We start from the raw sequence: 27,417 nt of genomic DNA, 5'->3' as shown, positions 1-27,417 counted from the left end.
CTTTGATCAAGCGTATCCTTTGGACTTAACCCTTCCACTAACAACACCCAAATTCCCGTGACACCTAGGCTTGAGAGAATGTAGAGATCTCTACATACCTTTCTTAGGTGTCCAACTAGTCTTCCTTTTTAATCCTCCAGCTGTCGCAAGGACGTGGCCAGGACAACTTTCGACCTGCGCTAATCGTTTCTTAGAGTCAGTGGTTAGCCCCAAATGTTTGTGCTTTGGTAACTATTTAGCTACGAATGTGTGCGACTTACTTAATGCTATTGCAATGCTATCAATTATTTACTATTCATATTCTTCACCGTTTAACGCATCAAGTGAGGTAGGGCTTCAGGAGTCCGTTGACTTTAATGTAGTCTTCCAGTGTTCAACTTTATATGAAAAAATCAAAATCCGTAACAAATATACTGACCAATACTGTAGGACCTACAGTGCAGGTATATGCAAACGCGACACTCTCTCGAAGATCATGATTTCCAGTTTAGCACTGAGCAAGGCCATCCAGTCAGTAGCCAAAACGCTTATTGGGAAGATGGGTGTGGTGGATTTAGCGCTCTGACAATGCAATGACGACGATGAAGACGCAACTATGAATTACAAATGAGGAGATGCTTGACGGCTTGAAGATAAAGTAGCGTAGCAGAGGGATTTGTTTTAAATCCCAGTCGTAATGGAATGAAGTCGTCGTCGGAGTAATCAGCATGCTGCTGACAAATCGGTATTGGTATGGCTAAGTAGCTCAGTATGACTTTTCTCTTCATTTGTTAGTGGACTTACGAGAAAATGTCTATCATAGTGCCATCATACGGTTTTTATCTTATTCCCGTCTAACTAGGCACCAATAATGATCGAGTTTATTCTTGCACCTCGCCTGACGCCTCATGGCCAATTTAGTATGAATTACTAATTTATAAATTGGTATGGAAATGTAAAAAATATTGTAAAAGAACTGCAATTTCCTTAAATTAATAAGATTACATAATTGTCCCTTGCATTCTGTTTCCGTCTAGACTACGTCTATTTCAGGCCCTATCTCACCACCCCTTCTCCACATTGGCCATCAACTTGACGTAACCAGCGTCATTCTCGCCTAAAAATGCCAGATCACCAACACGCATACACTGAAGATGCCTGTTTGTCCCAAGGGGATTCTTTCACAAACTGTTTCTGGATTTTTTTCAGGAACTCCATCCAGGATTTTTATGGTAAATATTTTCTTGATTCTAGCAGGATTTTCTTCAGGATTTCATACAGATCCTTCTGAAACTCATCAGGAAGGTCATTCTGGAATTCTCCCAGATGTTCTTAAGAAAAAAAAATCATCCTGCAGCATATTACGGAATTCCTCATGGATTTTTTTTTGTGTCATTCTTTAAAGAATAACTCAAGGAGTTCCATATTAAGTTCCTACAGGAGTTCCTTGAGGAATTCCTACAACAATTTCTTAAGGTATTTCACCATCAGCTTACTAAGGGATTCCCCCTGAAGTTCCTTCTGGGTTTCCATTTTCCAGGAATTCCGTCTGGAAATTCTTGAGAACTTCTCAAGACATTCCAGAAGAGAATCTCGGAAGAAATTCCTGATGGAATCTCGGGAACAATTCCTGGAGGATTCCCAAAACTCCAACAAAAATCCCGGAAGGAATCTCCGAAGCAATCCCAGAGGGAAGGAATCCTAAGGAATCCTAAGAAGAATCTCAGATGGAGCTCCTGGAAGTATCACAAAAATAATCCGTCGAGAAATTCTGGAATAAATCTTTGGAGACTTAACAGAAAGAATGCCTGACGAAATCCTACGAAAATTTGCTGGGGTAATCTCAGAAGAAATATTAGGAGGAATCTCGAAACGAAACTCCTAGAGACATTTCATAAGGAAGTATCTAGAGCAATCAAGGAACTCTAGGAGAAAACTCACAAACGCGGATGGAATTCCTGGTGAAATCCTAGATAGAGCTCCTGGAGGGATACCACCTAAAATGCCACCAACAAGTCATAATTTAGCACACCCACGTGAACCCCACATTTTGAACTTAGCCAACTACGCATGTGAACCCACTAGGAACCCGTCACGAAATCTAAGTCCGAATTGTAAAACACAAGGCCACAAATCATCAAAAGCTTAGAAAAATTGTCCTTGGCTACCGCGGCATTCAGTTCCTTACTGTAAACTACAAAGCACATAGGGCACTGCATGAAACTTTCTTCTTCTCTTTCACTCTTACAGAAATTTTGTAAACTTCAAGGCCAAGAAACGTCAAAATTTCATACAAAATTAAAACAATGCAGTGCCCTATAGGGCACTGCTCGTTGCGATTGCTAAGGTAAATTTTTCTCTTAGATTTCTCTTAGAATTTCTCCCGGAACACTGGTGGGGTTCCTCCGGAAATTTCTACCGGAACCCTCCCGAGTTGTTTACTGTGATTGAGGATTCTTATTTCAGATTAAATCTGAGAAATCTCTGCTGGAGGACGTCCAAAAGAAAATACTGGATAAATCCCAGCTGGAAATGCTTAAAAATCTGAACAAGAATACCTGGAGAAATCTTAGTTGGAATACCTGAAGGAATTCATGTATAAATTTGTGGAAGTATCTATAAAAATCGTTGGAGAAAACCATGAAGAAATCACAGCAAAATTGCTGGAGGAATCCCAGGAGGAATTTCTGGAGGAATCACAGAAGCGATTCCTGGAGGATTTCCAAGAAGACATCTCCAAAGATTCCAGCAGGAATTCCTCTTGAAATCGCTCCAAGAATGTTTGCCGCAATTACACAAGATATTTGCCCTTGGATCCTTCCTGGATTCCGTTCTGGGGTTTCTCCAGGAAATCATTTCAAGTTCCTCCAGGCCTGGAGGCCCATGCCTCCAAAAATCTCTCAAATGAATCGTCCAGGGATTTTTCCATGAATTTCTTCACAATTTCCTGCAGTAATTTATCTCATGAGACTTTTCCAAAAAAAAGTCTTGCTGCGACTGCTCCTGGTAGTTTTCCAAAAACTGCTCCAGGAACGTCTTCTGAAATTCTTCTAGAAATTCTGCTTGTGATTCCTCAAGGGATTTCTCCACCCAAGTAACAATGGTAGCTGAACAACAGCTTATTCAGCTAAAATGTTTAAAATCAAGCTTAAGAGCGGTTTATTCATCTAATGTACAGCAATAAGGGTCTGTTCATAAACCACGTCGACCAAAATTTGGCCATCTCAGACCCCCTCTCTCCTCGTAGATTTTTTTCCTTACAAAAATTTGTGTAAAGCGTAGACTTTGGCCAGAACCACCCCCCCCCCCTTAAAGTCTACGTGGTTTAAGAATGGCCCCTAATGTTTGTTGGGCATGGATTCTTCCCAGATTAGCTCTTGGAACTCATTCAGAAACGCCTGCTAGGATTCCTCTAAAATGGCTTCAGCAATTTTTACTTCTATCGTACACCGAAGTGTACTGAAAGGCTATATGTTCAATCAAAAAGCGAATATTCGATAGAAGGCTCGGAGGTTCAAGTCACATATGCCTATCAACTCAGTTCGACTTGAAATGATGTCTGTATGTGTGTATGTATGTGTGTCTGTGCGCAAAAAAAATTGCTCATTTTTAGAGCACTTCTCATTGGCCGATTTCACGGATTATAGCTCTAATCGACCCGGAATTTTTACGCATTGTTTTCTATTAAAAATGGTTCGGATCGGTCGAGGTGTTCCGGAGTTAAGGCCATTTCAGGGATCCGGACCAGCACTGGCGGAACTGGCCGTATATAAAACTGAACCAAGCCCCATCATGCGACACATCAAACTGCGGTGATTTTTGTAACCTTTAGTATGGTTTGCGAAAATGAACACTGGGCACCAGAAATTCCACGATATCGGCCCAAAATTCAAGATGGCAGTCTAATATTCAAGATGGCGGTTCCAAATTCAAGATGGCGGCTGTTCAATAGAGTTGTAGGCTCTAAAACCATGCAATATGGGTATATTTGATATGAGGAAGATGTCCGGAGTCCAAAAATGGCAACCAGAATATCCGAGATGGCGGTCTATAACCCAAGATGGCGATTCAACATTCAAGATGGCTGCTGTTTAATGGAGTTTCAGGATCTAAAACCAAACAATATGAGTATATTTGCTATGGTGAAGATGTCCAGGGTCCAAAAATGGCGACCAGCATATTCAAAATGGCAGTTCAACATTCAAGATGGCGGCTGTTTAATGGAATTTTAGGCTCTAAAATCATACAATATGTGTATATTTGGTATTGGAAAGATGTCTAGAGTCCAAAAATGGCGTCTCAAAATTCAAGATGGCGACTGTTTAATGGAGTTTTAGGACCTGAAACCATGCAATATGGGTATATTTAATATGGGGAAGAAGTCTAGACTCCAAAATTGACAACCAGAATGTCCAAAATGGCGGTCTTAAATCCAAGATGGCGTCTCAAAATTCAAAATGGCGGCTCCCAGCAAACCAGAAGTCATATAAGGATGTTAGTCTAAAGTTATATTGATGAACATATTTAGTTAGAATTATATAAGATGTAATAAGAGATTAGGTTAAATCGTATACGAAGCCCACAATTTCATCCGATTTCATTTGGCAGTATTAATAATTTCAACTTTACGTTAACAATTATACAAATTCAAATTGACATTCTTCAACAACTTCAAATGCACTTGTTGCGTCTCCATTGTAATCTTAAATGCGAGATTATATACGGAGTCATATTTGTAAATATAAAATTATACGATGAGGGAATCTAGTTGGAGAGCCAGTTGATGATGAAAATTAAGATGTTTTTGGAAATATTTCGCTTGGTGGATCGCTCAACTCAAACAGGTTCAGATGCAGGAGAGTTTTATTACATTCACCTACCTGAATGACCTACTGGCAGCTCCAAGGGCAGCTCTGCGGAAGTACCAGCCCAGCCGTATCGCGGATCAGCAGCTGCGCTGTTCTACGTAGACGTTTCTTTCGTTTCCTGAACATAAACCATTCAGCTTCTGCAGCGCAGCCTTATTTTAGCATAATTGAATAATTTTACCACATACCTATGTAATCTTTTACACACTTTTCTTGTATTTTCACAAACATTATTGATAACATTCACACTTTCAACTGAGAGACTGACACGACTTGTTATTATGTTATTGTTGTTTGTGAATATGAAATCATAAAGGGTCAAACTAAGTTATATATGAAATTATATAAAACGCTGAAAGAATTCGTCACGAATTGTATAGATTTAAATTATATTTCCAATATATACTTAGATGGCCTCCAAAGTGTGTACCGATAGAGCAAATCTGAGCATTTAAAACAATCAATTTTGAACGATCAAATATTCATATAACTCAGTTGCAACAGAGTAATGTCAACCAATTTGTTGGTAGGGTTTGATGCTATTCAAACCAGCCGCCTCAATTTCACATTCTACAACAGTCAGTGATTGACACAGTGGTAGGATATCTAATTAATGAGCTGAAGGTCGTATTTGTTGGCTGGGCTGTTTAATGGAGTTTTGGGCTCTAAAACCATTCAATATGGGTGTATCTGGTATGGGGAAGAAGTCTGGAGTCCAAAAATGGCGTACATGCAGTTCAGAACACACACTTCCAATGATGTCAAAATAAAGTCAATTCACTGCCATCACCTCTTTAAACTTTTGCACAATCTTAATTACCCCTTCTGCTACAAAACCATTCGCCATTCACTTAAGCCGCGTCGGTCCATTGCGATAAGTACAAGTCTCAATTAAGCCATTGAAATCGAAACATGCGATCAGCCCAGTCACACCTCCGTACACCAACCCTGTACCGATTTCCCGCACCTCAACCGAAATCATGTCTTTCACACGCCACGTCCCCTCTCTCCCTCTCGTTTCAGAAATCCTAGAATTAACAGCATGTCAGCATCTGCGCCGGGCGGAATCGCGCCGCGCCAAGTCGCTGGGCGACAGTTTGCTGCACTCGGTGCGGATACCGCGCTGCACCGCACTGGGCGACTTCGAACCGGTCCAGTGCTCGAACGAGCTGAACGGCACCGAGTGCTGGTGCGTGGATGAGTACGGAGTTGAGCTCGCCGGTAGCCGGCGAACCAACGGAAACGAGGTGAACTGCACCTCGATCGAAACCAGCTGCCAGGCATCGAGCTGTCGGATGTTCTGCCCGGCAGGTTTTGCCCGGGATTTCAACAGCGGCTGTCCGGTGTGCAAGTGTCGCGATCCGTGCGATGGCGTGCAGTGTCCCCGCGGGCAGCAGTGCGAACCGCAGGAGGTCAACTGCAAGAACGAACCCTGCCCACCGGTGCCGACGTGTGAGTATCCATTCATTTATATGTTTTCAAAAAATTTCCAATTCTACTTTGGTACTTCATTCTTAATTTATAGAATGAGTCCACAATTCAACGCCACACATTTAGGTTCTCTGCTGCTTCTTGTCAACCTCGGAGGCCTACACTCGCCAAATCACTTTCGACCTGTTCAGCCCACCTCGTCCGCTGTGCTTCACGTCGTCTGGTACTATCCGGAGTTCTTGTAAATACAATCTTTGCAGGGTTGCTATCTCACATTCTTGCAACATATCATAACCGCCGTATCCGTCCGGCTTTGGCGGCCTTCTGGATTCTGGGTTCACCGTAAAGCACAGCGAGCTCGTGGTTCATTCTTAGCCATCTCCTGAACGCCGCCAAACATCATCCTCAGCACTCATCGCTGAAACACTCCAAGTTCTTGCAAGTCCTCCTCAAGCATGGTCCATGTCGGTCTCAAGTTCACTCTAGACTGTTTTTGGATGAATTATTTATCCAAGTTAGATTTATGAAACTTGTGACTGAATATATTGAATACAACCCATTGATTACGCTTGTAGATCTTAAGGCCTTTACTTACGGGTGTTCTTGGATGACCTAGATCATCTTTGGAAATTAGACCCTTGTAGAACCATGCCTCTTGAACCAGTGGGGTGTTGTTGAACCGTATCAGTCAGGTAACAAAAATCCATTGATTGTGCTTATAGATCTAAGGCCTTTACTCGCAAAAATTCTTGGATGACCTACAACTCCATGTGTCATAAAACTGTAGGCTGATCAACTGTTTCAGTAATGTAACAACAATCCATCGATTACGCTTGTAGGTCTTGACGCCTTTGCTCGCGGAAATTCTTGGATTAAAGACCGGTCCAGAAAGTATGGACGCAGTTAGAAAATACTGGCATTTCAAATCTATTGATGACTAGTTCTTTTTGAAAGCTACATCCTGTTCGTTAACCTATTTTCTCAACATTTGTATAAGGGTTTTTGCGATTCCAACAGTTAGTTTCAAAATACATGAACTTTCAGCGGAACATCATCGAAAAAATGTGCACAAACGATGTACAGAGCATGAAAGGTCATTTAGGAAATGAGCAAAATATGGTGGGTTTAAGTGAGAAAACCGTGCAAGCAGCAAGCATCAAACACGGTGGGGATAACACCTTTAAGAATAGGCAAAAATTTGGTAAAAAATAAAGATCTTTTCAACTTTCCTTTAGATTAACAAATAATGAAGGTATTTGAGCACAAGAAAAAAACATCTAACTTACACAGAACGAGTTATGACCAAAAAAGTTCCCATTTCGAATTCCAATGTTCATCGTGGCAAAGAACGTTTGAATTTCTGATCCTATGGTAAGCAGAAACAGCCAAAACGAAGCCCGAAACAAGAACCATCGATCAGGCTCTGGCAACTGAAGACTAGGTGCGTCCATACTTTCTGGGGCAGTCGTTACCTAGAACATCTGTGGACATTAGTTCTCTAAAGAACCATGTTCAATGGATCTGTATGATGTTGCACTGCATCAGTAGGATAACAACAATTGATTGATTATTAGACTGGGTCAACAAATACGATTTTTTGGAACAAAGCTTTCTCGATTCCTTTTAGGGTCCAAATCAACTGTGCAAAATTTGGCAGCGATTGGTTGCGTCCCCGCATTCCGCATTGCGGTTGAAATTTGTATGGAATTTAGTATGGAAAAACATGCTCTTTTGCATTTTTCCCTTAAATAAAAATTTTTTGTCTATAACAATCTAAATAGTGGCATATCCTAAGCTATAACTTAACGTCGTTAGATACATGGTGTTAGACAAATTCAACTTATGAATAAAATGCAAAAAAGTACGTATTTCCATACTAACTTCCGTACCAATTTGATATGCAATGCGGAATACGGGGACGCAACCAATCGCTTCCAAAGTTTGCACAGTTGTTTTGGACGATAATACAGATTAAAAAAAGCTTTGTTCCGGGTTGATGCGATCAAATTTATTTTTTTTCCATATAACGTTGACCCACTCTATTGATTATGCTTGTAGATATTCAAGCCTTTACTCGCGGAAGATCGTGAATGACCAATAACACCTTTGGAAAGTAGTGCTTTGCAGAACCATGCGCTGTGGATCTGTAGTTTTAAAGCATACATAATGTTAAAATAATCCATGGGAACACTTGTAGATCTTCAGGAAGTTCTTGAATAATCTAAGCCATCTTCATGAACCTGTAGGATGTTGCACCGTATCAGTAATTTTACTGATTTCGCTTGTAGATCTTGAGGCCTCTACTTACAGAAGTTTATTCTTAATCACTTAACCTAATTTACAGCTCTTTTGTCCACTTGGGCACTACGTGAGCGATTCCAATTGGACGCTGCACTTACACTTTTGCACAGCGCCTACATGTATTCTATTCTAATTCAACTGTATCGAACTGGTGCCTTGTGCTGCTTCAACTTTTCTACCCTGTCCACGGTAGAATGATGAGCACGATGATGCTGGTGGTTGGCTGCTGTTCCTTTTCCAGTTCAATTGGGGGTCGTCCATTATGAGTTGCGGTTCGCCGATATCCAAATTCCGGGTCCGTTAGAGCTATATGCTCCGAAGAGGGTCAGGTGCCAGCTGCTCTCGGGGGGAAGAGCAACTGACGAAAAATTGCAAGTGTCGGGGCTGGGTTCGAACCCATGACCATCCGCTTATGAAGCGAACGTGTGGACCACTGCGCCACGGGCCCCGACTACTTACAGAAGTTCTTGAATCATCTAGATCATCTTATGGACTTATAGGATGTTGCACTGTCTAAGAGATGTAATAACAATCCCTTGATTTCGCTGGTAGATCATCACCCAGTCAACACACGATCGCATATGATGTTGGATAGGATGCAAAAGTGGAGGAGATATACGCACACTTCACACGCAGTTAAATGGAAGCAGGTACGCATATGGACTCCACTTTAGCATCCTATTCAACATTATATAAGACTTTGTGTTAGTTGGGCAGGCATCAAACAGTTATAATTACCTTGTTGGGTGTATAAGTCACTGCGACCAGTAAGAATCCCTCTAATTACGCTTGTAGATCTGCAAGCTCGGCGCAGAAGTTCTTGAAGGACCTACAACATCTTTGAAAACTACTTCTCCACAGAACTAGCTCCATGGACCTACACGATGATCCACCGCATCTGTAATGTAACAATAATTCATTAATTTCGCTTGTAAATCTTCAGGCGTTTGCTCGCGGAAGTTCTTGGAGGTCCAAAAATATCTTTGAAATCTACTTTTCCACAGAACTATGTTCCATGGATTTTAGGATATTGCACCGTCACAGTAATGTAATAACAATCCATTGATTGCACTTGTAGAGCTTGAGGCGTTTACTTACAAAAATTCTTGAATGACCTAGAACATCTTAGGAAACTAGTTCTTTACAGAACCATACTCCAAGAACCTGTAGAAACCCCTCAGCTATAAAATGCTTCTGATGAGATCATTGACAAAATGACGTCAGCATACAATGGTAGCTGCCCTACACAACAGAGGTCATCCAACAGGGATGTCTTTTGGTGGAATGACAAGCTAGAAATATTAAGGAAAGAATCTAGAAGATTGTTCAATAGAGCAAAGGCTACTTCTGATTGGGTTCTTCATAAAGAAGCCCTAACAGAATATAACAAGGAACTGAGGCTAGCCATTAAACTACAAGCCCTAGACGGGGATCTTGTTGGGCATTTGAGGATTATCAAAGACTTCAAATCAAACATGGATATAAAAACAGTAGATAACGAAGACCTACTATGATGTTCCCTTCAAAGTGGTGAAACCATATCGCTATGTTTGGGATGCTGGTGGGCCAAGTTTACTTCCAGGTTCTATTGTATTTTATACTGGTGGATCCAAGATGGTAGAAAATACTGGAGCTGGTGTTTTTGGCCCTGGTATCAGTAAAGCTTTACCAATGGGATGCAGTCCCACTGTATTTCAAGCGTGTGCCAACATTTGTCTAAAATGAAATTAAGGCTTTGCCAAAATCTGTATTTTTTTTCGGACAGTCAGGCGGCTCTAAATGCGCTAAGGGGCGATTTCTTCACCCTGGCTTAAGCGTTAGGCCAGGTTTAACTGTATGGGTAAGCCTGGCTTACCGGTTAAGCCGAGGTGAAGAAATCGGCCCTAAGAGCTTTCACTTGTCAATTCAAGCTAGTGTGGGAATGCATTATTTCTCTGAAGAAATTGGCCAGTAGGAAAGAGGTAACTTTACACTGGGTGCCCGGTCATTGTGAAATTCTGGGAAATGAAAACGCTGATAATTTAGCCAGACAGGGTGCGGCATTTACCTTTGTAGGCCCAGAACCTTTCTGTGGAGTTCCTGAGTGTGCTTTTCGGATGAAACTAAGAACTTGGGAAATGTCCACGGTAGAATCTAATTGGAATGCCACGAATACATCCAAGCAAGCGAAAAGGTTCATAAAACCCAGTGCAGAAAAAGCCAGGTCCATATTGAATCTAGACAAAAGAGATCTCAGGGTAATTACTGGTCTGATGACTGGCCACTGCCCGAGTAAATGTCATCTAAGTAAGATTGGAAAAATCCAATCCTCCGAGTGTCGTTTCTGTCAAACGGAAAACGAAACTGCTGAACATTTACTCTGCAGCTGTGGATCAAAGATTGGCGGTATTTGGTAAAGGGTTTCTAGAGCCCTTGGAAGTTTGGCGAAGTAATCCCAACAGGGTAATAAACTTTATGAAACGAGTTGTGCCTAGTTGGGACCAGGCGTTACATCAACCATTGTCCATCACAGCTCAATTGTGACAGGATATTTGAATAGTACCAAATTAAATAGGGAAGAAACCCCATCTTAGCCCCAAAGCTTGCCCTAAGCATTACCACCAGACACCCAAACTCTCACTGTTTACATCCATTCTGAACCCTTCAGATCTCTTACATCACCGTCACATCTTTTTAGGAAGAGTGTCCTTCTGGACACTTAGTGCGTGAGAAAGTTGAAATACCGTGTTAATTCGCGAATCTGTGTAAAATAGACTTTGCTAGTTCTATCCAGCAATCGCTTCACAGCAGATGGGAAACCATTGCTATCAGGTTATGTGCCCAGACACTTGAGCTCCATAGCAACGCGTAGCAACGGATCAACAAGAGCTTTTCAAGCGTGTGAAAAGTTAAACATTTGGAAGATTCAATTGGAAAATCAATGCAGGAGTCAATACCAATGGACGAAATGCCAATCAAGGAAGGACCGAAGGTGACACCATTCCGAGGCTACCTGTGAACATTGAGATTTCGTTACCGATAATAGAGCGGCTGTGTGGGAGAGAAAACATCATCTCGTGGGCATTTGCATCCAATAACAACCTGATTCATGAAGGCACTAGGGACTCCGTAACGTGACAGAAAGAGGACTCGCCATCGACAGCCTGATTCAAAGTGCAGAAAGCAGCGTGGACGAACCAGAAGAACGCCTTTCAGAACGACGGAATGATCCGGCTAATAGTCCTGCTTCCTGCTTCGAGGCTGGTCAGTAAACGGCAGATGGAATGTAGTTCCGTAGAGGAGTACGTGAGTCAGATGATGTCAACCAGTCAAAAACTGTCTGAAGTTGGATTCAGCGTCGATGACACGTGGTTATGACGAGTCTTCTATTGATGGATTTACCAAAGATGTATTAGTCTTTGATCACAAACAAACAGACGTAACTCTTAAAGGAAATTCATCAAAAACTTTTGCCCGGTGTCATTTTCATGAGCACACTGCCACCTGTCGGTAGAACCGCGCTAGACACAGTCGGCCGAATCTTCTCTTTGGATCTTCCTTTCACGCACTATGATCCGAAGCGAGGGAACATCGTTTCCGCCGACACTCCTTCCATTCGACTAGAGGTAACGATCAACCAGTCCCACGACGGCACCGTCCAACAAGGTCGTCCAAAACGCTTACAGGGCACTCACGAAAGCGAAACAAGGCTTAAATCAACCCGACCGTGAAAGTTTGGCCATCGTATTTGCCGTTACGAAGTTCCGTAAAATGCTCTTTGGCCGGCATTTTCGGCTGCAAACTGGCCATCAGCCTCTGCTCACTCCGGATCTTTGGGTCCAAGAAGGGAAGTTCCGTTTACACTGCCAACCGCCTTCAACGATTCGCCCCCCATCTGCTACTTGTGGGGTATGAACAAAGCTGAGTAGCATTTCCCATGCGTGTATTTCCCCTAGCAAGCATCAGTGACAGCCAGCACCATGACGGGGTCGTCGTCAGTGTGATGCTGCCTCATTGACGAGTGGACTGTTGGCGGAGCAAGTCGCCATCACCGTGAGGTTCCGTATTATGCCAAGTGATTCTACTGCAGTTTGCTAAGATGGCTGGCGACGGATTGTTCCAGTGAGTTGCCCGGCATTCACACTACTGTACAACCTAAACATCGAATACGTGCCCATCCGCAAGTTTGGCAACGCGGACCTTTCCGGTCAATCAACCAGCGCCCGAAATCTGATAAGGATTACGTTATCTAAGTTATTATTACTTCAACCAAGAAGCGGATCTTGGGTCAGTTCTTTCAAGTTCCCGTAAAATGTTGTCTCTCCATTTCAGAGCCGTCGCAAAGCACCCAAGCACCAACTGCTCCACCAAATCTAACATTACGTCCAAAACGGTCGGCCCTAGTGAACACTGGCCGGATCAGATCTCCAACCATTTCAATCTTCAAGCAAGAGTCGCTCTCCGTGGTAGATAGGTGTCTAATGTCTGTAGAACGGCTCGCCATCCCATCACTACATCGTAATCGCTGCTTGGAACAGCTCTTCTGACATGCACTGACAGCTGACATGCAGCAAATGAAAGCTCTCTCCCGACCCGCGACAGCGTGGACACCGACATCGCCGATTTCTTCCGAGCATGGCAGTGTGCGTTCGTAGCAAGATCTCTTCCTCACTCTCAAGCGGTGTCGTGACCCAAATCAACCGGTCCGTGGCAGCGCGTCAACGTCGACTATCTATCGAAGGCAAGTACTACCTCCTCACAGTTGACGCGTTCTTCAAATGGCCAGAGATCAACCAAACGACCCGTATCACCTCGGCGGTGACAGACACCATTCTTCTGGGTATGCCCTCTATGTTTATCAGCGACCACACTGCCCATAACTGCATATTTGTAACATTTGCATATTTTGCTGGTATTGAGTTAATATCGGGGATCATCATCAAATCACAAGTACTTTGCACTACATGAATAAAAATTACAAGTTTGTTCTAGGATTTATGAAAAAAATACCAAGTCATTTTGTCTCATTGACCGTAACCGCATAACAGTCACACTGGGAAAATGGCCTGGTTTTGAAGCGAGTCATCAATTATACTTAGGTCCGATTTATTTTCTGACAATTGGTCCAGCATATAAGAAGTGCTGAAGAAGATTTTATTGCTAAATTATTGATAACGAATTTATAGGAATTTTTTTAAATTTCGCTTAATTCCCATACAATCGAAAATAGCAACTTTGGGTTCCATTTTCTCCAATGCCTACTTTTGTCGAATGTTACTGTTATGTGGTTATGGGCAGCACAGTACCCAATTCACCAGCGTTTAATTTGTCAAGTTCTGCACGGCACCTCCAACAGCATCATACAATACATCTCACATCGGCTTCGTTCCTTCACTGAACGAAAACCCCCGCCGTACAGAGAATGATTTCTCATTCAATGCGATACAGATCCACAGAATCGAGATTTTCAATGATTTTACAGCAAAATGAGTTTCCTGCGCCCTCTTGAACGAAAATCATCCTTCTATAAAATTAGAATTGTCACAATTTATAAATGAGTTTTAACTTAGGGTTTGTTGTGATTGATTATCATCACAAAACCATCTGAAATTGTTTTCCTCTGTGCCTCATACCGAAAATCATTCAATATACAGAATGAAAATCCTCACCGCTCATAGTATGATTCCTCATTCAATCGTGTACATACCTGAAACTGAATGGAATGATTTTCCGGACAATTTTGGCGGATTTTTGTTCACGTTTTGTATTATTATATTCTGCATGTTGTCCCATTGTCTGATAAATTTGAAAAGGCAGAATATATGTACATTCTCGCATATGAGCATTAGTGTGGGACACCAAAATACATTTTACTCCTGTACACTTTTTGAGTTCCATTTTGGCCCCATATCAACTGTGCAAAATTTCAGCTCGATCGGAGAAACTATATTTTAGCGCCAGCCGTTTTAAATTTTCATACGATTTACTATGGGGAAAATCACTTTTTTAAAGAAAAATCACCACAGGTTGCCTTTTAACCCCTAAAAATATATCGATGAATGATTTCTGTTGGAAATTTTACGAGGAACAAACCCTCTGAAGACCACAAAGCGATCGAAGGCATGTGGAAAAAGTTATTAACTGGAAACCGAATGACATGCCCACGCTGTTTAACACGTAAGGAATAACAATAAATAATAAAATCTCGTCATTTTATCGATCGGGTAAGGCTTAATAACTTTTTCCACGAATGTCGCATCGCTTTGCGGTCTTCGGTGGTCTGATTCCTCGTGAAGTTATCTAAAAAAATCATTCAACTACTTATTTTTAGGGACCAATGGTTGACCTCAAGCGATTTTTCTTTGAAGAGGTAAATTTCCCCCATAGTAAATCGTATGAAAAACTAAGAATGGCGGGCGCTAAAATATAGTTTCTTCGATCGATCTGAAATTTTGCACAGTTGATATGGGACCAAAATGGTGCTCAAAAAGTATACAGGAGTTGGAGTTTTTCCAATTTTTATATTTTCCCATATAAACCGTGTACCAGGCTAATGAGCATAACTTGAAAACAAGCTGAATATGTTTCATCATAGCCCCATTACGAAAATCATCAGTTTCGTACCTTTTAATTCCGCCCTATGTTGCTTATCCTTTTCTAGGGTATTTGAAGAATAATTGAATCACAACTGAATAGAATAACACCACTATGGACAGCATTATGAATTTTTTTCTCGGAAATATTTGAAAATAATAAATTAAAATTTATCGTAGAAGTAGATACACTTTATCAAGCACTTTATTGAATTATTTGTGGACGCTTTCAAGCAGATCGTGAAGAAAATTGGAGAGGAGAGAGAGAGCTGGCGGCTGTCTCATGATTGAATATTTCTTTGTCAAGCACGCCACAGAGGTAGGCCGTCTTGACGTCAAAGTGGTGAACCGGCAAGTTTCGTTGGGCAGTCTTCGCAAAAAATGTCCACATGGTCGCCATCCGGGCCACAAGCGCAAACACCACAAAATCTATCCCCGGCTTCTGTGCTACAACTACCACACGTTGCGTCGATGAGACTCTAAACCATCATGTAGTCTTCCGTAGTCGTGGCAGATTGCCGCTATTCTCTCTTTGCGAACGCCGGAGAATTGTTCTTGCCCACTTGTTCTTCAGCGAGCTCGCTGGATCGCGCTGGTCCACTCGTTCTGACAGAATCTACTACAAATGATGCCTTGATACCTTAGCATCCCGGCTGACTGTAATGACGTGGGACTCCGGATCAACGAACCGAGTTTACATACCCGACAAAAATCAGCTTCCGTGTCTTGGATTCCATCTTACTCCGCTTCACTGAAGGTACGTGAACGTAGGCTTTGCTGCCAAATACGCGCAGGTGTACCAGTTGCGGTTTGCGGCTCCACCAGAGTTCGTAGAGGGTCTTCTGACTGAACTGATCTCGAAGATAGTCGATTCTGGAGCCCGCATCCAGCAGCGCCATTTCGTTGAGCGACCGATTCTTGTGCTCGGCCACACACTTCTTCTGCGAGGAGTAGGGACCAGTAAACTATGGTGTAAATGCCTTCGGCTTTGTAAAATTTCCAAAACTCTCTATTGATGAACTCTCCGTCTGATCCCGACAGAATGACTCGAGGCTTACGGTTAACAAGTTTTTAACCCAATGTACATATTCCGGGACTATCTCGGTAGCCTCTCGCTTATTGTTTAGTAGGTAAGTCATAGGTCACCGACTACAAGCATCTACAAGGTTCATTACGTGTCTGTTCCCACTGAGTGTTGTAATCTTCTTTGGGCCGCACAGATCAGTGTGCACCAGGACATGTGAGGATTTGTGTTCAATCACCGCCGGGAAAGGAGCCTTCTTAGCAGCATTCAACTTCTCACGAAAGAGTTGAATACAATGCTTCCGCTTTCGCTGGTAACATTGCACGTTCTGTCAGGTCCCATGCTGCAGCCTGCAGCAGTAACGTCCGCGCTGCGTTCTTCTCCTCCAAAATCTCTCTGCACTCCTCGTTATACCAATCGTTCAATCGTCTACGTTCCATGTACCCGACGGTGCACTCGACTGCGTTTTAAATGGCTGTTTAAACTGTACTCCAGCAGTCCTCTATAGGGGTCTCATGGAGCTCGCCCTCGTCCGGCAATGCTGCCTCGAGATACTGCGCGTAGTCAATAGCGGTATAGGTACGGTTGCTTCAGTTGCCGAGATGGCCAACCAGCGCACAGTCGATGATATCGCCACGATAGGTCCTGACATCGATAATGTCGGAGAAGTGCCGACCAACAACAACGTGAAGAAGACAACAAGAACAACGCGATCTCCAGGTGTAATGATACGGGGTATTATTCGTGGAGGCGGTGAAATCAATGAGTTGTAAGCCATTTTCGTCGTTTTGGCGATTCTTCGCTACTTTATCATCACCCAAGTATCATCTGTGATCCACTGCTTTCTCTAGAGGCTCATAGTCCGAGTTGTCAGAACCAATCTATGTGTTATAGTCGCCCATATCAAATCTAGGTGTCACCTTTTGCGGTCTTGTTCACGACGAGTTATTGAACGCCCTTTTCTCTATACTTCACAGGTCGCAAAGCACGCTCCTTATCGGATCTCTGTCCGGCCGGTCAACCCCTGGCCATCAGCGGCACCGCACGACCATTCCTGTGCGGCAATGATCCCGGCAAACCTTCCTGCCCGCCCCTGTACCGTTGTCTGGTCCAATCTGGCAACGACTACGGAGTGTGCTGTCCGGCATCGCTCCAGTTCGAGAAGCCCGGTACCTGCCCGAAACCCGAGGAGATCATGTCCACCGACAATACCGGATTCCTGTGCGGAACGCCCTGCGGACACGATCTGGAGTGCCCTCAGATGCAGAAGTGTTGCACTTCGAACGGTTGTGGACGCAACTGTCAACAGCCGCATAACGTTACTACGTGCCACCAGGCACGAATGCTCTCGGAACTGCTGTCGGTCAACGAAAGGGAAGGACGCGGATACGTTCCGCAATGCGACGGCCCCAGCGGAAGCTTCTCGCTTCGGCAGTGCTCTCGTAATGGTCTGGTATGTTGGTGCGTCGATCCCAAGAGCGGCAATAAGATCAGGGGAACCATGGGCGCCGCCCAGATGGTCAACTGCGAGGGCGTCGAGAACATGATCGGCCGCAGCGGTGGCCGAAGCGTCGACGGAACTTCGCAGCATCTCTGCGATCACAACATCTGCGCCGCGGTTTGCGAATACGGTTTCAAGAACGACCACAATGGTTGCCCCACGTGCGAGTGTTCCGAGCCCTGCGAAGGCTTCATCTGCCCATCCGGTTCCCACTGCGAGGTGGCCAAGGATCCGAAGTGCGTTTCGTACTCGGGACTGTGCTCCTCGGAACCGGTGTGCAAGCCGGATTTGGTGTACTCCAACCCGTGCGAGATGGGAACGCCGCTGGCCGATAACTCCACCGGCGAGCTGCTGTACTGTCATCTGAGTAAGTGTTCTCTAGGGGATGCGTATCAGCGTTTCACCGCGAAACTGAATTGATTCTCTTTTTTTCTCGAACAGATCGCCCGAAAAGCCGCGAGTACCAGAGCCGGACGTTCTTCGACGACGCCGAAGAGGATGCAGACGTGCTCGGCCGCAAGCGGTCCCTCTCGAACACCATCAACTGTCCGGAGACGCACGAGTGCATGAAGCTGCACGGCGAGTCCGGAAGCGTTTGCTGCCCGGTGGAAAGCGAAACCGTTCCGACGCCCGAAGGACGTCAACAGTCTAGTGAGTATTTACTGGACAAGTTCTTCCTTGCCACATTCGGTTGGGAATAGGTAGCATACTTCACGGCGATTTTTTGATCATTGGCTCGTATCGCGAATAGATCACAGATAGATTGGTGAGCTCGTTCTAAGTTATTTCTTCTTTTCATTCTTTGAATCTTAACTTTATAGATCTTGAAAATGTGAATCAGTAAATAAACAGCCGAATGTTTGGTAACTTGGCCACCCCACTTCTGGCCATCTACGAAAACTAACCTTACTTCCATTTATCTTCCATAGTGTGCGAATACCTGCGTGACTTTTCGGATCGCATGGAGGGAACGGTTGAGGGTATGGAGCTGGCACTGCCGCCACCGACCTGCTCCATGGATGGGGCCTACGAGGCGATGCAGTGCACCCGGAAGAAGATTTGGGTCAACCGAACGGAACAACGACGCTACCTGGAGCAGAACAACATCCGACAAATGCGGAAACTGCTGGAAGATGCCAAGCGAGTGAAGAGGGATGCTATTCTTTCAACGCAGCAGAACCTGAAGCTGATCAAGGTGGACGACGCGTATGGAAGTGCAAGAGCGCAGTCAGCGGAGGAACCGGTGCCGGAAGCGATCATGTCGTACTTGCGAGAGCGAATGCTGGTTTCTGAAGAGGACCTGGGTGTCCAGGGTCGATCGGCGAAGATCATCGACTACAACCGATTGGATTCGAAGAACTCAAACGCGAATGTTGACAAGCCGGAAGTGAAGCCCTCGAGTTTGCTGAAAAAGCAGATTCCGGTGGAAGACGATTTGGTAGAAATTGACGTTGAAGAGTGCTGGTGCGTAGACAACTTCGGTACCGAGATCCCCAAGACTCGTGGAATGAACTCTACCAAGAAATCTTGTGCAGATCTTCGAGAGTCTCTTGGCTGTCTAGACTTGACCTGCCGAATGGGATGCGACTACGGCTTCATCCTGGACTCGGACACGCAGTGTCCTTCCTGTGAATGCCGTGACCCATGCGACAACGTCTCCTGTCCGGAAGGTCAAGAGTGTAGATCGGTTGAGGTGTCCTGCGAGGGCGAATACTGTCCACCAGTGCCGGCATGCTTCCCGAAGAAACCCGGTCAGTGTCCATTCCTGGTGCCTCCCGGCAGCGAGAACTCCGAATCCGACTCCTGCGAATACGAATGCCGCACGGATGCTCACTGTGAAGGATCCAAGCGATGCTGCTCGAACGGCTGCGGAACTCAGTGCGTCGAACCGCAACTGAAGACCGCCTGTCAGCACCTGCAAACCATCCAGCTGCACCAGGCCAGCGAACTCGGAGTTCCGCCGAAGCAAAAGTACATCGCCCAGTGCGACGTTGACGGCAGCTACCGAACGGTCCAGTGCGGCCCTGGAAACGTCTGCTGGTGCGTAGACGAGTACGGCAACGAAAAGAGCGGCACTCGAACGACGAACGCCGAACCCAACTGCGACCCGGTGTATCCAAAAAGCGAATGCCCTCTTCGGAAGTGCTCGCCGTGCGAGTACGGCTACAAGATCGACGCCACCGGCTGCAAGACGTGCGAGTGCCGCAACCCGTGCGACGAGATCTCCTGCCCGCGGGGCGAGGAGTGCCAACTGATCCAGGTGGAGTGCATCTCGGTGCCGTGCCCCAAGATGCCCATCTGCGTGCCGATCCGTGATTCCGTCTGTCCGGAAGGACTCCCGCTGAAATCCGGAGGGCGCGAGATTGTGTGCGGCCCGCAGGCCGACGCCGACACGTGCCCGTCGACGCACGTCTGCCAGCTCAATATGATCAGCAATCGGGGGTCCTGTTGTGCCAAAACAAGTAAGTACGGGATCAAGGTGTCTCATGACATTTCAAGGGATTTCAGAGGACTCCATCGGGCTTCAGTGTGTTTCAGGGGGTTCCCAGGGATTTCAGGGAACTTCGAAGGCTTTCAGAAGTGTAGCTTCAAGAGGATTTCAGATGGTTTTCTGAGGATTTAAGACGCTTTTGGTTTTCAGGGAGTTCCAGGAAGCTTTCAAAGGAGTTTCAAGGGATTCGAGGGATGCTTCACAGCACCACCGAAGAGATTCAGGTGGGGGGGGGGGGGGGTACGCATTCAGAGATGGCAATTGGTATAACCTTTTCAAGCCTCACTAAGGCTTCAGAAGTTTTATCGTCTAATGCTGAAAACCCTTTCGTCCAACGCAGAGAAGCTTCTTATCAGAAGCTGAAAGCTTCCCATCAGAAGCTGAAAGCTTCCCATCAGAAGCTGAAAGCTTCTCATCAGAAGCTGAAAGCTTCTCATCAGAAGCTGACAAGCTTCTCATCAGAAGCTGACAAGCTTCTCATCAGAAGCTGACAAGCTTCTCATCAGAAGCTGACAAGCTTCTCATCAGAAGCTGACAAGCTTCTCATCAGAAGCTGACAAGCTTCTCATCAGAAGCTGACAAGCTTCTCATCAGAAGCTGACAAGCTTCTCATCAGAAGCTGACAAGCTTCTCATCAGAAGCTGACAAGCTTCTCATCAGAAGCTGACAAGCTTCTCATCAGAAGCTGACAAGTTTCTCATCAGAAGCTGACAAGCTTCTCATCAGAAGCTGACAAGCTTCTCATCAGAAGCTGTCAAGCTTCTCATCAGAAGCTGACAAACTTCTCATCAGAAGCTGACAAGCTTCTCATCAGAAGCTGACAAGCTTCTCATCAGAAGCTGACAAGCTTCTCATCAGAAGCTGACAAGCTTCTCATCAGAAGCTGACAAGCTTCTCATCAGAAGCTGACAAGCTTCTCATCAGAAGCTGACAAGCTTCTCATCAGAAGCTGTCAAGCTTCTCATCAGAAGCTGACAAACTTCTCATCAGAAGCTGACAAGCTTCTCATCAGAAGCTGACAAGCTTCTCATCAGAAGCTGAAAAGCTACTCATCAGAAGCTGAAAAGCTTCTCATCAGAAGCTGAAAGCTGAAAGCTACTGATCAGAAGCTGGAAAGCTACTCATCAGAAGCTGAAAAGCTTCTCATCAGAAGCTGAAAGCTACTGATCAGAAGCTGGAAAGCTACTCATCAGAAGCTGAAAATCTTCTCATCATAAGCTGAAAGCTACTCATCAGAAGCTGGAAAGCTTCTCATCAGAAGCTGAAAATCTTCTCATCATAAGCTGAAAAGCTTCTTATCAGAAGCTGAAAAGCTTCTTATCAAAAGCTGAAAAGCTTCTCATCAGAAGCTGAAAAGCTTCTCATCAGAAGCTGAAAAGCATCTCATCAGAAGCTGAAAAGCATCTCATCAGAAGCAGAAAAGCTTCTCATCAGAAGCTGAAAAGCTTCTCATCAGAAGCTGAAAAGCTTCTTATCAGAAGCTGAAAAGCTTCTCATCAGAAGCTGAAAAGCTTCTCATCAGAAGCTGAAAAGCTTCTCATCAGAAACTGACAAGCTTCTCATCAGAAGCTGAAAAGCTTCTTATCAGAACCTGACAAGCTTCTCATCAGAAGCTGAAAAGCTTCTTATCAGAAGCTGACAAGCTTCTCATCAGAAGCTGACAAGCTTCTCATCAGAAGCTGACAAGCTTCTCATCAGAAGCTGACAAGCTTCTCATCAGAAGCTGACAAGCTCTCATCAGAAGCTGACAAGATTCTCATCAGAAACTGACAAGCTTCCCATCAGAAGCTGGAAAGCTCCTCATCAGAAGCTGACAAGCTTCTCATCAGAAGCTGACAAGCTTCTCATCAGAAGCTGACAAGCTTCTCATCAGAAGCTGAAAATCTTCTCATCAGAAGCTGAAAAGCTTCTCATAAGAAACTGAAAAGCTTCTCATCAGCAGCTGAAAAGTTTCTTATCAGATGCTGGAAAGCTTCCCATCAGAAACTGAAAAGTTTCTCATTAGAAGCTGGAAAGCTTCTCATCAGAAGCTGGAAAGCTTCTCATCAGAAGCTGGAAAGCTTCTCATCAGAAGCTGGAAAGATTCTCATAAGAAGCTGGAAAATTTCTCATCAGAAGCTGGAAAGCTTCTCATCAGAAGCTGGAAAGCTTCTCATCAGAAGCTGGAAAGCTTCTCATCAGAAGCTGGAAAGCTTCTCATCAGAAGCTGGAAAGCTTCTCATCAGAAACTGGAAAGCTTCTCATCAGAAGCTGGAAAGCTTCTCATCAGAAGCTGGAAAGCTTCCCATCATAAGCTGGAAAGCTTCTCATCAGAAGCTGGAAAGCTTCTCATCAGAAGCTGGAAAGCTTCTCATCAGAAGCTGGAAAGCTTCTCATCAGAAGCTGGAAAGCTTCTCATCAGAAGCTGGAAAGCTTCTCATCAGAAGCTGGAAAGCTTCTCATCAGAAGCTGGAAAGCTTCTCATCAGAAGCTGGAAAGCTTCTCATCAGAAGCTGGAAAGCTTCTCATCAGAAGCTGGAAAGCTTCTCATCAGAAGCTGGAAAGCTTCTCATCAGAAGCTGGAAAGCTTCTCATCAGAAGCTGGAAAGCTTCTCATCAGAAGCTGGAAAGCTTCTCATCAGAAGCTGGAAAGCTTCTCATCAGAAGCTGGAAAGCTTCTCATCAGAAGCTGGAAAGCTTCTCATCAGAAGCTGGAAAGCTTCTCATCAGAAGCTGGAAAGCTTCTCATCAGAAGCTGGAAAGCTTCTCATCAGAAGCTGGAAAGCTTCTCATCAGAAGCTGGAAAGCTTCTCATCAGAAGCTGGAAAGCTTCTCATCAGAAGCTGAAAAGCTTCTCATCAGAAGCTGGAAAGCTTCTCATCAGAAGCTGGAAAGCTTCTCATCAGAAGCTGGAAAGCTTCTCATCAGAAGCTGGAAAGCTTCTCATCAGAAGCCGGAAAGCTTCTCATCAGAAGCTGGAAAGCTTCACATCAGAAGCTGAAAAGCTTCTCATCAGAAGCTGAAAAGCTTCTCATCAGAAGCTGAGAAGTTTCTCATCAGTAGCTAAAAAGCTTCTCATCAGAAGCTGAAAAGCTTCTCATCATAAGCTGAAAAGCTTCTCATCAGATGCTGAAAAGCTTCTCATCAGAAGCTGGAAAGCTTCTCATCAGATGCTGAAAAGCTTCTCATCAGAAGCTGGAAAGCTTCTCATCAGAAGCTGAAAAGTTTCTCAGCAGAAGCTGACAGCTTCTCATCAGAAGCTGACAGCTTCTTAACACAAGCTGGAAAGCATATCATCAAAATCTAGAAAATTTCTAATCAGAAACTGCAAAGCTTCTCAGCAGAAGCTGACAGCTTCTCATCAGAAGCTGACAGCTTCTTTAACACAAGCTGGAAAGCATATCATCAAAATCAAGAAAATTTCTAATCAGAAACTGCAAAGCTTCTCATCAGAAGGTGGAAAGCTTCTCATCAGAATCTGAAAAGCTTCTCATTAGACATGACCCCTATGGCCCCAAAGGGTTAAGGCACTTTCGGGGGAGTTTCAGGAGGCTTCAGCGAGATTCAGAGCTCTTCGCGGTGATTTCAGGGGGCTTCAAGAGCTATCAGAAGAGCTTCAAGGACGTTTCTAGGGGTGCTGCAGGGAGCCTTATAGGAGTTTCAGTTTGGGCTAGACAAGTTCCAAAGGGGGCTTCATGAGGGTTTCAGAAGGATTTTAATGCATTTCAGGGGACTTCAGCGGCTATCACTAGAGTTTCACAGGGGTTGGAGTTTTAGGGAATATCATTGGTTGGTTCAATAGAAGTTTTGAGGTATGTAACTTCAATGTGTTCCAGGACTTTTCCTGTGTTTTCATGGTACTTCAGCGGGGGTTAAAGAGAGTTCCCGGGTTTTACTGAGGATCTCAGGGGACCTTTTGGGGCTATATGGAGGATAATTACAGAGTTTTGAGATAACATAGCGGGAGTCCGTAGATATTCAAGGGAGTTCTTAGATGCCCATTGACAGTTTAGAAAGCTCTCCATGCCAACTTCGGAGCAAACTTCTACTTCTACTAATGTCCAACCGTATTTCCGCAGGAGACGTTTGCTTTGAATCGATCGAATCGAGCTGCCTCGCGTCGGAGATGCATCTCTCGGACAGCAACGACCTGGACAGCCTGACCAAGTGGCGCTTCAGTCCACGGTTGAACAAGTGCGTCCCGGTGAACCTGCCCAAGTCGAGCAACTGCCAGTCGAAGAATCTGTTCCACAGCGAGCAGGCCTGCAACGGAGTCTGCCCGGTGCTGTCCCAGTGCGAACGGCTCCGGCTGAAGAACGCCATGGCCGCGAAACGGGCCGGACAGCCGAGCACCTGGTTCCAGCCGCGCTGCGATCCAGAAACAGGCTTCTGGAGTCCCGTGCAGTGCCTCGGATCGACGGCTCCCAACAACGGAACGACTACACAGGAAACTCCCAGCCTTGGAGTTTGCTGGTGTGCAGATAAGAAGGGAGCCCCGGTGAAGGGTTCGTTGACCAAGGGCTCAGAACCCAAGTGCAGCAGCCGGCAGGCCAGAAGGCGACTGTCCAACAGCGGCGAAGAGTCCAGCGATCCAGGTAAGGTCCTAGCTTGGTTAAATCATTGATCCTCTTAACGTGGCTTCTGTATTTCGCAGTGATGGAAGAATTGATCCGGCAGATCACCTTCTTGGTCGACGAGAACAACTACATCGATGAAGACCTGGAACCGACGGTACCCTCGGCCAGTGCCCCCAACACCTTGGCCAACTTCGCTCCAGAACCCCGCTACATCGGATCCATTTCTGCAGTGACGGAGAAGATCATCGAAATGGCCCGTACGGACGATGGAAGCAACTTTATCGAAGACCCGGTGAAGAAGCTCACGGCCTCCACTACTCGGTGTCAGGCCTTGAAGCAGGCAGCTTCTTTCCCGGTAGCGTGCGACGAGAATGGAGTTTTTGAACCGACCCAGTGCAACGGTGATACCTGTTGGTGCGTGGACGCAGCCGGCAACCAGCTGCCCCTGTCCAGCACCTTCAAACGAGGCTTCCGGACTTGTCTGTTTACACCGATCGACGCCGTAGAGATCGAACTTCACCTGAACAACCCCCATCAACGAATCCTGCTCAACCTGTACGAAGTGCTTCGGAATGATTTACACGCTCTGATCGGCGGCATCTTCGACAACTACCGGGTTCACGAGAACAGCGATGGCAGCGTGATGCTCCGGTTCGACCTCATCGAGGACAACAAGGTGGACGATGCCTTCGCGATCGAGGAAATGGTCCGGGATCATGTCTTCGTCATGTACCATGGTGCCTTGATCGCGGACGTCACCCAGTCTCGGTTCTCGCACAAAATCTCCACCAACCTTCCGGTGCCGCAGCAATCGTCCGGCATACCGGAGAACACCTTCCAGACGATCGTGTTCGTCCTGGCCACGGCTTCGGCCTTCCTCGTGAGCATCCTGGTGGTGTTCGTGATGCTCAAGCGGGGCAAGAACAAGATGAAGCACTACAGCAATGGCAATCGCATGATGAGCATCGGTGCCGACAAGTACCTGGACTACAGTTCGCCAATCTTCGTGCTCAGTGCCAATGATACCAAATCGCTTCCGGACCACCACCGTCGACCTACGACGACGCAGGTCAAACCCCCGACCAACGACCACAGCTCCGAAGGACACTAAGGCACGACCACTCCCTTATCTAGTAGAGAAAATCTATAGTTTTTCGTAAAGAAAAAAAAAACGTGGGCCAAACTCTTCCCTACCTTTTTACGTTATCCGTTTTGTGTACATATGAAAGCCGTACTTTTACCACTAACTCTTGTTTTTTTTTCGAATGGAAATAAAATTGTAATACGCACCTGTATTTCTCAATCGAAGCAATTCCTATTTAACTGTTGACTGTTTTTAGCGTGTAGGCGCTCATCCTAACACTTTCTGCACACAAACATAACCTCCGAGTAATTCTAGCTCTGAAATTAGGTCGCCCGGCGTTCGAAACAAGAAGAGTCTGGGCCCATAACCTTTCGGAGAGTGGAGCGAATACAGATGGCAACCTAGTTCCAGAGTGAGAACTACTCCTTTCTTATCGTTGTAGATTTTTAAACCTATTAGATACTGCACGCACACACGCACATACATTTGATCAACTATATTGTTACATTTTGGGGTTGTTTTGATCTATCCTTCTGTGTCAAACTGTCAGTAGTAGTCAGTATACTATGTAGTCAATATCCGTGGTGAGGGGTTTTCCTCTTTTCCTGTCCATTATCTCTACCGCAAGCAGCGTTTCCCATTTTTTTCTTTTTTGTTTGATTCTTTTTAAGTTTTTCACTCTTCATTTAAGCACCAATCGCGCAGAGATATTTTATATTGAACTTTCTTAGAAAAGTCATTAGTTTCGTTGGAAAGTCAAATTGTACATAGCAGTTGAAGAAAAGAGAATCGAAACGAAGACTTACCAGAACACCGCGGAAGACGATTGATTCCACTGCGGATGGGAACGCTACGCAACACTTGATCCAGTTCTGTTGTAGAGGTTAGGTTTTCTGTCCGCGTCCGTTCGTCCATCCTCCGGGGTCCACTCTGAGTATGTAGGTTCGATCGATGCTTTTATTTATTTATTTTGTCGCTTTGTTGAAGAAGGAAGAAGAACATGTTATAAAAGATGTGAATTTGTTAATGAGAACGTGACGATTCCCGGAGAATAATCTTTTGTATACACGGAATCGAGCGTTTGATGAAGAAGAGGAACAAAAGATTACCTTCGTATAAAACAGATGTGTTTGAAACAAATCGAAAAAAAACGACCATGTAAATAAAACTTATTAAAAATGTGAAATTTCGATACATTACTGTGAGAACAAATTTATGCTCCGTTTCAATAAAATTGAAGGAAGTGCTAGTTAATAAATAACCGAGGTGTTTGAATGATATCCGAATAGTCCTTAAAAGATCTTTCAGAAGAGAATTTTAGACTAGATGCAGCTAATGATTCGTGCTTGCGCATAACATTTATGTGAGGGTTTGTCCGTCTTGGATATTGAGATGTTTCTGAAATCGCAGCACGCGTTAGCCTAAATAGTTTTGTCGGAAAGCCATGTTATGCTACAGGTCGGACTCGATTATCTGGCATACCAAATGCCGTACAAAGCTAAAATTTTTGGGACTTCTGAAGTCAAGCAGGCCTCCATAAGAGACAATTCAAATATGACATCCATCATTTTTCCGAAATTTTAAACCCCCCTCCCTCTGTCACGTGTTTT

At 44.9% G+C, this 27,417-nt stretch overlaps 1 protein-coding gene across 2 annotated transcripts in view; it reads left to right on the top strand.

Moving 5' to 3' along the window:
* Window positions 1–27,068, top strand: part of LOC109400449 (uncharacterized) — a 364,886-nt gene extending 337,818 nt beyond the window's left edge. For both annotated transcript variants that reach the window (XM_062846653.1, XM_062846654.1), the window contains 6 exons: window positions 5,871–6,299; window positions 17,153–18,043; window positions 18,118–18,327; window positions 18,606–20,138; window positions 24,226–24,741; window positions 24,801–27,068. In XM_062846653.1, coding sequence (XP_062702637.1) covers window positions 5,871–6,299; window positions 17,153–18,043; window positions 18,118–18,327; window positions 18,606–20,138; window positions 24,226–24,741; window positions 24,801–25,834 — 4,613 coding nt within the window. In that variant the 3' untranslated portion in view covers window positions 25,835–27,068. The remainder of the gene's footprint in view (window positions 1–5,870; window positions 6,300–17,152; window positions 18,044–18,117; window positions 18,328–18,605; window positions 20,139–24,225; window positions 24,742–24,800) is intronic.
* Window positions 27,069–27,417: the final 349 nt, after the last annotated feature.

Source organism: Aedes albopictus, chromosome 1, assembly GCF_035046485.1.
Source record: "Aedes albopictus strain Foshan chromosome 1, AalbF5, whole genome shotgun sequence".
NCBI lineage: Eukaryota > Metazoa > Arthropoda > Insecta > Diptera > Culicidae > Aedes > Aedes albopictus.
This window is presented reverse-complemented; position numbering and strand designations above follow the sequence as displayed.